The sequence below is a fragment of the Protomyctophum parallelum genome (assembly GCF_964188405.1).
Source record: "Protomyctophum parallelum genome assembly, chromosome: 14".
Lineage (NCBI taxonomy): Eukaryota > Metazoa > Chordata > Actinopteri > Myctophiformes > Myctophidae > Protomyctophum > Protomyctophum parallelum.
In genome coordinates, this window is record NC_139709.1 from 13,126,728 (window position 1) to 13,140,194 (window position 13,467).

The 13,467-nt window shown below is 42.0% G+C and overlaps 2 protein-coding genes across 2 annotated transcripts; one reads left to right on the forward strand and one right to left on the reverse strand.

Moving 5' to 3' along the window:
- Nucleotides 1–214: 214 nt before the first annotated feature.
- rps28 (ribosomal protein S28) lies at nt 215–3,545 on the reverse strand. The gene is made up of 4 exons (XM_083781126.1): nt 3,477–3,545; nt 3,108–3,155; nt 1,954–2,076; nt 215–365 (listed from the first exon to the last, which is right to left on the reverse strand). Exons 1-3 carry the CDS (start codon nt 3,513–3,515, stop codon nt 1,954–1,956), a joined length of 210 nt encoding a protein of 69 aa, XP_083637252.1. The 5' UTR covers nt 3,516–3,545; the 3' UTR covers nt 215–365.
- A 2,319-nt stretch (nt 3,546–5,864) lies between these two features.
- Nucleotides 5,865–11,769, forward strand: LOC310871123 (potassium voltage-gated channel subfamily V member 2; the record flags this gene model as incomplete). The annotated part of the gene is made up of 4 exons (XM_083782612.1): nt 5,865–6,421; nt 6,924–7,554; nt 8,395–8,520; nt 11,446–11,769. The coding sequence occupies 4 exons, from the start codon at nt 5,865–5,867 to the stop codon at nt 11,767–11,769; spliced, it is 1,638 nt and encodes a 545-aa protein (XP_083638738.1).
- Nucleotides 11,770–13,467: the final 1,698 nt, after the last annotated feature.

Here is a 13,467-nt window from a genome sequence, read left to right on the forward strand (position 1 = left end):
ACAAAAGTTTTAGTATGTTAGAATCAGATTGTATGAGCAAATCATTCTTAAACAAATTGCTTGGAAAAATCTAGCTTTCACAAGATTTATATAGCGATGTATTGATCAGCATAAGTAGTCTACGACAATGGTTTATAGAAACACTTTCCAGAATGATATTTTTCTCTTCATCAATATTACAATCAACCTCAAAAACAATGACAGAACACAGGACTTCCTTTAGCCATCAATTACCAAATTTATTTTTTAACAAACGTCAACAAACAAAGTCAGAGATGTAAGCCAATGCAGGCTATAGAACTGGTCACTGGTCGCCATCACTCCTCCACACCTTGGATCGGCACCCCACGCATCTCCACTGGGCACTGCAAGAGAAGGGAACAGTGTCATACATCAGCCCAAATATCTTCACTTTTTACGTTCCAGCTAAATCAAAAAAAGGAAAGCAGTTTCCCAGGAACTGAATGGAAACAAGCCCCCTATTTTTTCAGTGATATCCTTTTGTACAAAGTGTTTGACTGTACTCTGTACCATTTACATTTCTGCCAATAAAGTATTCAAAGTTATTAATACATATATTAATCTTCATTCCACAGTCTTCCACACACGACCCGTTCATTCTAAACCCTACAGCTGGTTATTTGGGGCAATGTAGACCATCATTTCTCAAATAGGGGTCCTAAACCAAACCACCAATAATACGGTCATCATTTGACCTGAGTGAGTGTGAATATTAAACATAATAAAATGGCAGACAAAATAAATAAAGTTAAAGAAACACCAAATGTGTGATCGGTGTACTCGGCTAATTAATTATGGTTAACGGGGGAAACTCTTGCAAAGAATGTTTGAGAACCATTTTGAAAATCATTTTTAAATAGTTCCAACTAGCCGATCTAACATCTACATGTTGTGAGCTTATAGATCAGCTATTTGAACAATTTTAAAAGGTTTTTTTTAAATAGTAAGAAAAGAAAAAAGAAAAAAAGAAAGGCAAATAAATTTAGGGATAAGGTTTGGCACAAGATATAGGCTATAGCCCCTAGTATATTCTCCCTGCTGATAAAGTGCACGACCAATCTGTAACCCCATTCTCCGCCCTTGAACATGGCCAATTCACATCATATGCACAATGACTGTATGCATGACACATAATAGAAGCTGGGCCAACGCCACATAGCAGCAGCACAAACCAACTACTGGCGCCCAGTTGAACCTTTACACCAAAATTAACAGGGTGGGTGGTCAGATCTTGTGGTTAAACAGTGGGTAATCTCCCCCCCAGAGAAAATGTTGCACATTTCTAAGTTAAAACACCAGAATGGATTCCCGTCCTAAATGGGTTTAACGCGTCCCGCTGCACTCCCGAGAGCAAAGAAAAAAAGATAGACCCATGTATAACTTGATGCGGAACAGTCCCCTCCACTGTCCAGCTAACCTGCATGGAATCTAGCAACTAAAGCCCAAACCACACCAAAGGGTCGGGTTGGGACAAAACAGTTTTAAGGCAAAGTTGTTGTGGTCTACCTTAACCCCTTCTGGACAGGAACCACTTTGTGTTTAAGCATTAGGTTACAAAAAATAGCAGATCCACAAGCTCATAGCGCTGCACCGACGAGCGGCAAAAATAATTAGTGAAAATGTAGTGCAAATTTGGAATATATATTCTTTCAGAGCTAACGTTTTTTAACTCAAATCTTTGCTTCTGGGGGTCCCTGGAACATATTGAGGTCGGTGGCCAATTACATATATTTTTGGGGGTCTTTGACATGAAAATGTTTGAGAACGACTGACACAGAAACATAGGGTTTTTCAGAAAACTGTCAGGATTTAGAAGACATGTGTATAATCGTTCCCAGGCCTAAATGGTTTTAAAAAATTGTTTTATCCCAACCCGACCCTTTGGTGTGGTTTGGGCTTTAACCATAGCTGCTTCCATGATGGCGAGCGTACCTATCGCAGCCTCCTGGCCTCTCTTTCAGACTCCAGGAGCGTCAGGACGTCACCCTCTCTCACTGGGCCCTTCACGTTCCTGATGATGGAGCGGTTGCTGTCATCCATAAATTCTACACGGACCTGCAAGAAAGAATGAAACGGGACATCAAATCACTTCTCTACCCAGACCTGCAATAAAAAAGGACATCAAATCACTTTTGAGGTGACCGATGGATAAAAGGTTTTCATGACCAATTGTTGGGCTATGTTTTACATGAGTTATAGGAGAAAGGGATGAGACTAGAATTACAAAAACCTAATTAGAATCGGTTATAAATTGGTTAACTTAGTTATACATTAGTTCAAATAGATATTTGTAGTCACATCGGCGCATCTTAAATTAATGAGTTCTGAAAAGAAAGAAAGGCAAGTTTCTTTAAGTTGTCAAACAACAACAAAGGGAAGGGATTCAGTGCAACTTGACACCAACAAACCTTATTATTAAAAGGTATGGATTTAACTTGGGCAATAATGTTAAATCCCCAGTATTATTAGGTCCGACAGTACTAGGCCATTAAATAAACAAATAAAATCTTATGACGTTACTTGTCCAACCTACTAAATCACCCAGTGTACGATTATGCATATATACACTTTGAAAATCGTAGTACCTCGTCAAAATAACACTTGAGAATAGTGGTCACATAGACCAGTGGATCTTAAAGTGGGTTGCGGGGACCCCCAGTGACAGTGATACTTAAGGCAGTCCCAGGGGGTCCCCAGCTAAATGATAGTTAGGAACCAAAGGGACCTTTATGAGTCTTTAACTCTTTGTGTACAAATGGAACCGTTTGGTTCCATTTGTACACTAGAGTTCAAATTAACATTGATTTTGAAAATGTGGGGTCCCAGAGATAGAAATGCCATTAAATGGGGGTTCGTAGCCGAATGCATGTCAAACTGGGGGTCGCTGAAATTAAAATAGTTGTGAATCACTGCTAGAGCCGTAAAACCCTTATGTTATAGGGGTCCCTGGCATATTATCTCTTCAAATGGGGGTCCGGGGGATAATTAGTGTCAATTTGGGGGTCCTTGACGTGAAAAGGTTTGGAAACCAGTGACATAGACAGACATTTATACTAGCCAGTTTAGCATCAGCAGTTTAACATTACCTGTGTACATTGTCCCTGGGAACCAGTTCTTCCGAGCACCTTAGTGACCTAAAAATGACAAAAACGTGCAATTAGAGTTTAGCATGTTGAATTAAAAACAAAGTCAACATCCATTGAAGCACCACTGCTATGATATTCAATAGTAACGTTAGCTATTAGCATGTTGCTATCGCTTTAGCTGAAGCATGTATATCGCCTCCATGATGGAACAAACAAGGGCCGAGGAACGGCTCGCAAAAAAACGCAAATACGAAGCTCAAGACTGCGTCTCGCTTTGTTTTTTCACAACCGAACGTGACACTAATAGTTTAGGTTTCTGTAAATCTGTTTGGTTGACGTTATTTCGGCGTTAATCTAATAGTTTCTTACTCTGGCGAGCTTGATCGGCTGCACGCGGCTGGCGTCCATGTTGTCAGCTTAGACCGGAAAGGAAGTCACGTGGTGCGGGGTTTCATTTTATTAAACAGAAATAATAAAATAATATAGGCCTATGTGGAACATTTTTAGTTGTTGTTTTTTGTGTGTGTATACATTCCACACGCATACACATGATAGGTAGGTAGGCTATATAATGTGAATTTAAATAATGTTTCTTTAGATTACATTTATATTTTTATTCGAAATTCCATTTCCGGTAGCTTGGCTAGTACCATTCCATCATATAAACGGGGGGTTCGGAGGACGGAGGACCATACCATTACTAAAATCATTGGAATCAATAAAACAATACATTCACAATCATTACTCTGAAACTGCCCAGTTAGTTATACAATTATGAGTTTAATACAGAGTCTGTTTGGTTGTAGACTACTACAAAAGAAAAGAAAACTAGTGCCAAGTTTGCCAACTGTGCCAAGCAACTTGATTCAATCATAGCCTACGTCAAAAATACTAATAGTCAGCACACCACACAAGACTGTACCAGGAGTCAGGACTTGTCTTGTAGTTGTAGTACAAACTTGGGGCTATATCTGGCGCCATCCCTTAACTAACCCTTATCCCTAAACTAATTTGCAATGTTTTACTATTTTAAAAAACCTTTTAAAATTGTTCAAATAGCATAGCCGATCTACAAGCTCACAATAGATCGGCTAGTTGAACTATTTTAAAATGTTTTTCAAAATAGTAAAAAATGCCAAATACGTCTTGGGATAAGGGATAAGGGTGGCGCAAGATGGAGCCCCTGCAGTTCCCAAACCTTTTCATGTTAATGACCCCCCCTCTTTAGCCTGCGGACCCCCCATTAGAAAATACCCATAAGAGATTTTTTTTTATGGCTCTACCATTTTTATTTCATGGGCCCCCATCAAAAATCACTAATTTACCAATTAGGCGACATGTCAACTGAATTTCAATAACGGGTCTATCTTACAATGAGTGAACAGGTAGAGTTAAGGGAACGTTTACACGCTTCATTGCCTCAGGGTGGCAGCTGGGATTAAACCTCCTGTGACCTCTGGCCTAATGAGTCTTCTACTAGAAAGATACGATCATCATGTCAAACGCAAAGCTCACGGAGGAAAACATTTGAAAAGGGATCTTCCATTATTATATTTATTTTTGTGACCAACTTTTTATTTTGTTTTTTAAAGAACCCCGGGTTAGCACAGACATTACAGGAGAGGGAAACAACAATGGTGCATACGTATAACATAATACATGTTTATTTTTCTTTTTTTTTCTAACAAGACAATTATGATGAAAACAAAAACAAAAACGTGGCAATGATGTTTTAAAGGACAAACAAGAATGGGTCAGACTTTGTTTACAGGAGTAGCCTACAAGTATTCGAGCTAACGGAGTATATATATTTTTTATGAAATACAATCACTTCCAGCTGAATCTATTGGCCTGAAGGGACATTAGTATAGTTTGATTTTTCTTTCTTAGAAAAGCCGTTGATTTATATTTTTTGTGTTGGTTTATTTAAAAGAAAAATCAGGGTTGGTGTTGGTTTTAAGGGTGCAGGAAAAAAACTGAAGAACAGAATAATTAGTTTTTTATGTGGGTGAAAAAAAAACTGTTTAGGTAGCAGGAATTCATTTTGACACACTTGTCGTTGATTTGTTGAAGACCTTTGTTGATTGTTGAAGTTTATCTCACAAATATGTTAAATCTGTATGAATCTGCAATACATTATTGACATTACGATATTACAATTTTATGGGGAAAGTTCTCCTCAGTGTCCTCACGTACAGTAGGATGCTCATAAGCACAAGCAATTTTTCCTGAACAAAATTCAAATGTCCTCCTTTGTACAAACAACATTTACAAAAAAATAAATGTAGGCCTATATATGGTCACCTGCCTACAGTATCTGTCTGTACTGCATGCACATGAGCTTTTAATAGCACTGTCATCAATACAAAACTGACATCTCTTTCCACTATCTCTCGTTGCATTTCCTCTTCTTAGAAGCCAAAGCTTTAAATCACAGCACTAATCCTCACGGACAGTATTTTTAACTTAGCGTTTGGACAGAAAGAACAGCAATAGGATTATAGAATCAGTGAGGAGGCTGAATCCTCATGTTGCTGATCTTCTTGCACACTGAGAGGAAAACGTGGCAGCTCTTTCTGCCCTCATTTCTGTCTTTCTTTCATTCACCCGGATGGCAGAATTCATGAGTCTACAAAGGATCCTGTTGGAATATAAGTCTTGTGGAATACTGTTGTTTTCATTCATCCACTGTGTGGGCCTGAACTTAGCCAGATAACTTCATTGGGAGGATAACAATCTGTGCCATCATCACCAGGTATGGAAGGCAAAAGGCATAAATTGAAGGTGTTGAAAAAGCGCCGCTCAAGCCTTTTTGCCAGCATAAAACGAGATGTGAGCTTTAACTCGAGCGTCGAGGAAAAGGAGGACGAATTCCCCTTTTCGCAAGTCAGCTCTGTGAAAGCATGGACGTCTATGGACAATCTGGATGAACAACCCCAAGACCAACACCAGAACAACACCAACACCAACCACACCAAACCAAAACCAAGAAAATCTAATCCAAGAAAATCTAATGTCGTCAACCTCAATGTGGGCGGAAAGGTCTTTCACATCCCCATTCAGCTCGTCCTCCGTTACCCAAAAACAAGGATCGGGATCCTCGCCCTCTGCGAAGATCCGGTCAAGCGTCTGACCCTGTGCGACGACTACAACGTTCACAACCACGAGTTCTTCTTCGACAGAGACCCCATGTTCTTCCACTACATCTTCCACTTCTACTGCAGCAACGTCATATGGGTGATGGAGAGCCTGTGTCCCATCAACTTCGATGAAGAGATGACGTTCTGGGGACTGAGAATGAGGGACACACCAAGGTGCACTTCTCAGATCTCCCTCTGAACCAGTGTTGTTTACGTCGACTAAAACTAAGACGAAAAATGTTCGCCGACTGCCTTTTTCTACTGACGAAAACTAAATGGAAACTAACTGAAAACTAAGCTATGATGACTAAAACTAAGACTAAATATACTGACAATTTCGTCAACAAATAAAGACTAGACTAAAATGTTAGGAAGGGACTAGTGGACAAGAGATTCCAATAATGTTACACTTGGTTTCATGCTTTTCAGAAAATCCTATGCTATTTGGTCTAAAACTAGACTAACACTAAAGCATTCCAGGGGACTAAAATGTAACTGAAACTAAATGAAAACTATTGAAGAGACTATGACTAAAACTAAAGTCAAAATGTGCTGCCAAAAACAACACTGCTCGAACATGCAATTGTACCAAGGGGTTTGTGTGTGTGAGTTTCTATGTTTGTTCCACGCAGGTATATGAAAAACACATTAACGGCGACTGTCTCTTTCTTTTCAGATGCTGTCGGATTCTATTTGAGGAAAAAGTCGACGATATCAAAGACCAACTGAAGGTCACAAAAGAGCTGATTGATGAGATCAAGCATCACCAGGACGAGGATTGCTACAAGACCATGTTCCTCGGTGGTGTGCGGAAGGTCCTGTGGGACCTGATAGAGAATCCGTACTCCTCGCTGGCGGCGAAAGCCTTCGCCGTGTTTTCCAGCCTGCTCGTCCTCATCTCCATCGTGGCCATGACTCTGAACACGGTCAACGAGCTCAAGGTGTACAAATTATACGGCAAGACCTACATGGAGCTGGTGGAGATCTTCTCCATCGTCTTCTTCACCCTGGAGTACTTCCTGCGTCTTTTCACCACGAGCAACATCAGACAGTTTTTGAGAAGCGCGCTCAACTTTGTGGACCTGGTGGCCGTCATGCCCTACTTCCTCCAGATCGTCTTCGAGATGTTCACGGATTCGGAGGACCTCGGCGCCCAGGAGGACCTGAAGACCATGGCCCGGGTCAGCAAGGTCAGCAAGGTGCTGAAGGTGGTCAAGCTGATGCGCATCTTCCGTATTCTGAAGCTGGCTCGCCACTCCACGGGAATGAGAGCGTTTGGCTTCACCATCCGCCAGTGCTCTGAGCAGGTACAAGTGCGCTGGCACTCAGGTGCTCAACATAGCCTATATATGCTGTACACAGACACAGTCACAGTGGTGGAAAAAGTACTCAATAAGTTTTACTTTAAGTTTTGTAAAAGTATCAATACCGTCTGCAATCAATGTAGAACCACTCCGTTACTTAAAAGTCCGGAATTCAAAAGCTGTAAATGTGCAAAAATATTGGCATAAAAATTTACCTAAAATACCAAAAGTAGAAAGTATTCACTATGCAGAGTGTCCCATTTCAAGTTTTCAAATGTATACAAATATTTTGAAAATAGCCAATCTACAAGCTCACAATGCTTCACATTGGGACGCATTGGGGGCTTGTACATGTAGCCTACTGTATGGGTCAAAGTGGTTGTATGTTTTGTAATAATGATCAAAATGTACAAAGTAACTAGTAACTAAAGTTGTCAAATAAATTAATATAGTAAAAGTAAATTTTTTGAGATGTAGTGGAGTAGAAGTAAAAGTATTGGAATTTGGAATTACTAAAGCACAAATACCTCAAGATTACCGTACCTTTTTAGATTTACTTTACACTTATATTTCCCAGCATGCAATAGACTAGACGGTATGCGCGTGACATCATCATCAAACCAGGAAGTTAAACAGGGATGCTTATTGAGTGGCAAAAAACTACTTTATGGCCTTGACTAGCCCATGCATCCAAACAGAAAAGTCATATCTAATTGCATTACACAACATTAAACAATGTTGAACTCACTTTGCCTGTCACTTTGCCATTCACTTTATGCATAGACATGTATACCTCTATAATAATATGTCCACAAAACGCACATTGGCGTGTATTCCCTACAGGTGTGCTGCTTGTTCCTGTTCATTGCCATGGGCATCTTCAGCTTCTCAGCTCTGATGCACGCCGTGGAGCAGGACCAGCCGGGGACTCCTTTCAGCAGCATTCCAGATGCCTGGTGGTGGGCTGCGGTGAGACATTGACTATTTAATTCTGACCTGAGATCAGTTTCTAAAAATGTTCTTCTATATCCTGACAGTTTTCTGAAAAAGCTATGTTTCTATGTCAGTCGTTCTTCGATTTTTCAAAAAATAGCAGACCTACAAGCTTTTCAATAGCTAAAGCATAACATAATGCTAACACCAAAAGGGGTTCCCGCCAAAAATGGAAAGCGCCCCCCCTCCAGAGCTACTTCCAGGTCCTACTGTTTGTGTCGCTTTTGTGTCCCCATAGAGTTATACTGTCAGGCACCAGAAAGGATTGGACTCAAAAGCAGGCAGCAAAAACCAATAAACGGGTTTTATTAAAGTCAAGGGAAAAAGGCAAAGGCGTCGTTGGTAGGGATAGCGTGGGTCAGGGTTCCGGGAATGCAGTCCGTGGGGCGTCGGTTCTGATAGGGATTAGGCAAGCCATAAATCAGAGTTCGGTCCGGTTCCATACACAGTACAAGGCGTCAGGCAAGGGATAACTATAGGGGCAGGCTAAGGTCAAATACAATAACAGGCAGGATAACGGTTCAAGAATAACGGCGTGCTAACCTAGGGTAAATTGGGTTGATCTGCAGGCAGAGAACAATGGGTAGCAGTAGACAATAAGTAGCCTTGGCTACTCAGCGTAGAACCTGGTGCAGGTGCGCTCACACTGGTGTGGGCGTGACATGTACTGTGTCCCTCCGTCGGAATAAATCTGAGACTAAAACAACCACTAAAGTCTCATTTTACCACTTTCCTTGCAACAACAAAGCTACTGGTCTCCCAAATCTGGCCGTCTGCCCCACACTGAACACAGTACAGAACATTAATAATCCTACTCGAGTTGGAAGCATTGAGGCCAATTTTAACCCTCAATGGCTTCCTTTCTGAAAACGTCACATTATCACTGTCGGTAATAACAAAATGTGTACATTTCCTTGGACACTTTTTCTTTAGAGTGAACAATTAACGTGGGGGAAAGTGTTTTTTATGAAGCTCTGGGGGAAACCGAACCGTTCACGTTTGTCAGACCGCCTATGGAGCATAAGTGTGAATACAAAGTGGAGGTTTGCCGTTTTGAGGCCCCTAAACATGTGATTCCAAGTTGGGAATGATGGGTGGAGATTCTTCCTTGGCCAACTGGGATTGCCCAATATTGGCTGTTCACAGACGACACACCCACACAGACACAGACAAGCTGTTGCCAGACCTACCAGACAGGCGCGGCCGTTATCCGCTGTCTGCCGGCGTCTCTTCCGGGTTTTTAGACAGCTGGTGGATGGAAATTAAGCTCCACCCCCGCGGCTGACTGCCGCGGGGGGGCAAGCGTTTCAGGTCTGGAAACGCTGACACACGGACTGACAGGGGCAAAAACATAATCCCCCCCTAGCCATTCTGGACTGGTGGAGGGGAAAAAAAGTAAATTTTTCGAAAAGCACCTCTATCATTAAGCTAGGTGAGAGCAGTATATAAGCCCTGGATCAATGAACCTTTCGCTTCATTCTACTTATTCACACTGGAGTGAGACAACAAATCTCTGCTGTTGATAAGTATCATTCATTATATAATCCTAGTATTATAATGTGCCTTCGTGTGAACCTCCCAACACAAGGATGGATTAGATGACAGTGTGTCTGGTCGTCATCAGCATGATTCCCCATGTTTCCCCCCTCTTTGATTAAGGACGTATATACTCTCATGTCTGACGGGTGGCATCTGTTAAATTGCACATGGCTATAAGCTCATGTAATGCTGTGTAATGAGTTGCATTTCAGACCAGACACTTCAGGGATTGCGGTGAAGCGCTAGTAGAGATGTTGTGGTCCAGTTACATTGGAATCAGTTGGATCATGGGTTTTTAATCTCAGTTGTGTGTGACATAATGCCCGGAACAACACATCCGATCATGATCGGATGTGTTGTTCCGGGCAGTAAACAAAAAAAATGCATGTCTACATTGACGGCAGCCTTGCAGACAGTGTCATGGACAGGGCAGTGCGAGGCAGGTTGGAAAGGAATTCTAATGTAACACCCCCTTTTTAATGTATGAGTCATTCCCATGGTCACGTTATGGTAAAAAAAAAAAAAAAACATGATTTAGAGTGGGATCGTCCCTTGATGTGTAGAAGTAGATTTTAGCAGGATTACGGATTAACGTCCATCCGTACTGTACAAAGTGACCTCACTTCTTTTCACGAGTGATGAACATGGCGAACAGCAAAACCTATAATGTGTACTATGGAATTAAAGCTATTAAGTTACTTCATCGTTCACACATTGTTCACAATGATCATCCACATTTGCAAAGTGTGTATGATTCATGTGATTCTTGACAAGATTGGTCTTTCTTGCTATCAACAGCACCTTCCTGATGTTGATATGTATCAGTTTTGTTTTTGGCAGCAAATTTAGATTTTAGTTTTAGTCATCTCTTGAATAGTTTTAGTCACATTTAGTCACCTGGAATGTCTTAGTGTTGGTCTAGTTTTAGTCGACTAAATATCATAGGATTTTAGTCGACTAAATCTATAGTTGATTTAGTCGGCTGAAATGTGTGTTGGCGGGCCTTGATGCCGTCGTAATGACTGATTTTACAGTGACTGAATTTACAATTCAAGTGTGTAAAATGACTTATACTGGATCTCTTGTCCACTAGGCCCTTCCTAACATTTTTGTTTGTTGACGAAATTGTCCATATATGTAGTCTTAGTTTCAGTCATCATAGCTTAGTTTTCATTTAGTTTCCATTTAGTTTTCGTCAGTGAAAAAAGGTAGTCGACGAACACTTTCGCCTCAGTTTTCGTCGACGGAAAACAACACTGATGTGTATTGCCGTTTTATGTAATTGTCCTCTTCTTGGAGAACACAAGTTTGACATATAGCTTCCCTTTTTGTGTGTTTGTTTTTTGTTGCATTCATACACAGGTGAGCATGTCCACCGTGGGCTACGGGGACGTGGTCCCCATCTCCTACCTGGGCCGCTGCGTGGCCTTCGGCTGCATCTCCTTCGGCATCATCCTCAACGGCATGCCCATCTCCATCCTCTTCAACAAGTTCTCCGACTACTACGCCAAGCTCAAGGAGCAGGAGTACAACAGCACGCACGCCTACGAGCGCAGCTTCCAGATCGAGAAGCGCCTGAGGCACAACTTCGACCACTGCTTCCCGCCACCGCAGCCCGAGGACTCGGACGACGAGGTCCACTATCGGCCCAGCGGCAGGCGGGCCGGTCACGACACGGTGGATTGAGAATGAGTTTTTTATTCCGTCAGGGGACGTCGTGCAACACATAAGGCTCATTCAATATAGTCTGGATTTTTCGGTGGTGAGGTGACCACCGCTCCGGTGGTGAGGTGACCACCGGTGCCGAAATAACGTTGATGCAGGGCTGGGGCGGTGGCGGTGGTTTTGCTCTTCACCGCGGCTCAGTGACGTCATGTTGTAGTTCGGTGGTCACCTCACCACCGGAAATCCAGACTATGAATAACGCTATAGACGTCAAAGGGGGCCTCAGGCCCCTGCCCCCTTTTACCTGTCTGTAAAAAGCAACTGCCCTCTCCAGACCACGGATGCAGCATTTACTGTGGTGAAAGAAATGCAAATGCCTCCCCTCTCCTTTCCATGCCACGCCGGAAAGGCAGCATTCAAGGAGAATGGCTTTTTTCCCTCCTGAGTCTCCTGAACTTGAACACTGCAGTATTTAGAAATCAATGTCGCACAACCGCATCTCCACTAGCTAAAGAGTGCTGGGTTGTGCCCCGAAATATAGCAGATCTACAAGCTCTCAACGCGCCGCAGCGCGACACGTTGTGAGCTTGTAGATCTGCTATTTTCGCTATTTCAGCCCCTGCCCCTCTAACACTCTGCACGTCCCATGTCGTCCATATAACCTCGCTAACCCTAAGTGGCCTTTACTTATCATCCTGGCCCCGGGTGGGAGAGCATCTTGGCCCCCGTCTGCATGTGGCTTTATTCTGGGGGCCTATAATATGGAATGAAGGGAAGCAAACAATCCAAGTGGAGGAAATGGATGCGGCGGTGGGACGATGGAGATAATCTTTTTAAGCCTCTGCTTTGGGTGGTGCTTTTGCACGCTTATAGAGAACGCACTTAATTCTGTCAAATGGAGAGGAATTAATCAACCTATATATGGGGCAGCATGATATCTGTGTCCAAGAACGGTATATATATACCTGTCCCGGATGCGACTAATTCCGTCTCGGAAAGGATTAGAATGTTTGATCGGGATTTCACGTAGTGAAGGTATTAGTGGCATATATAGTACATGGTGTACAGATCTCACTGTGATTCTTTTCTTTGACCAGCTGCTCTACTGGAAGTGCTGATAATGTTGACATGAGATATTTTCAGAAGTCATTGCAGTGTGCAAATCTTAAAATAATTATATGTTGTTTTACACTATAGTCTAATTTAAAGTCGATACTGTTAAAGCGCAACATGGATGTATAATAAATAATATGCAAATGCACTTGTGGCTTTAGCTATAAGTAATGTGTTGTGGTCACAGTCTACAAATCATTAGACATTGAGATAGCTTGTCATTTGCCACTAATAATTGCAAGTATGTTTCGCTGGGACATGCTCCTGTGCTTGATCAGATAGCAGTGGTGTAAAGTAACTTAGTACTTCAGCGCCACCTGGTGGTCACCAGTTTAGGCTTTGAGTGCCAATTCTCCCATTATAAAGAAAGAAAGAATTTGTAATTCTATTATGCATGTAATGTGCATGTCATCACCTGTACACCAGATTAGAGGAATTTTCTAAATATGGATACAAATTGAATTCCCAAGGGATCACGTCTTGTCGTCCGTGGCATCCGGTACATAATTGCCAATTAGACGTCTTGACGTTTATGGCTCTTAAACTATACTGTACTGAAGTACAATTCTGAGGTATTTGTACTTTACTTGAGTATGTCAAATGTTC

Excerpts from the sequence above, each read along its gene's own strand:
- rps28 (XM_083781126.1), bottom strand. The coding sequence starts at position 3,515 with ATGGACGCCAGCCGCGTGCAGCCGATCAAGCTCGCCAGA. Across the intron at positions 3,156-3,476 it reads AGCCGATCAAGCTCGCCAGA|GTCACTAAGGTGCTCGGAAG; the intron begins GTAAGAAACTAT and ends TGTCATTTTTAG. Across the intron at positions 2,077-3,107 it reads CCCAGGGACAATGTACACAG|GTCCGTGTAGAATTTATGGA; the intron begins GTAATGTTAAAC and ends TCTTTCTTGCAG.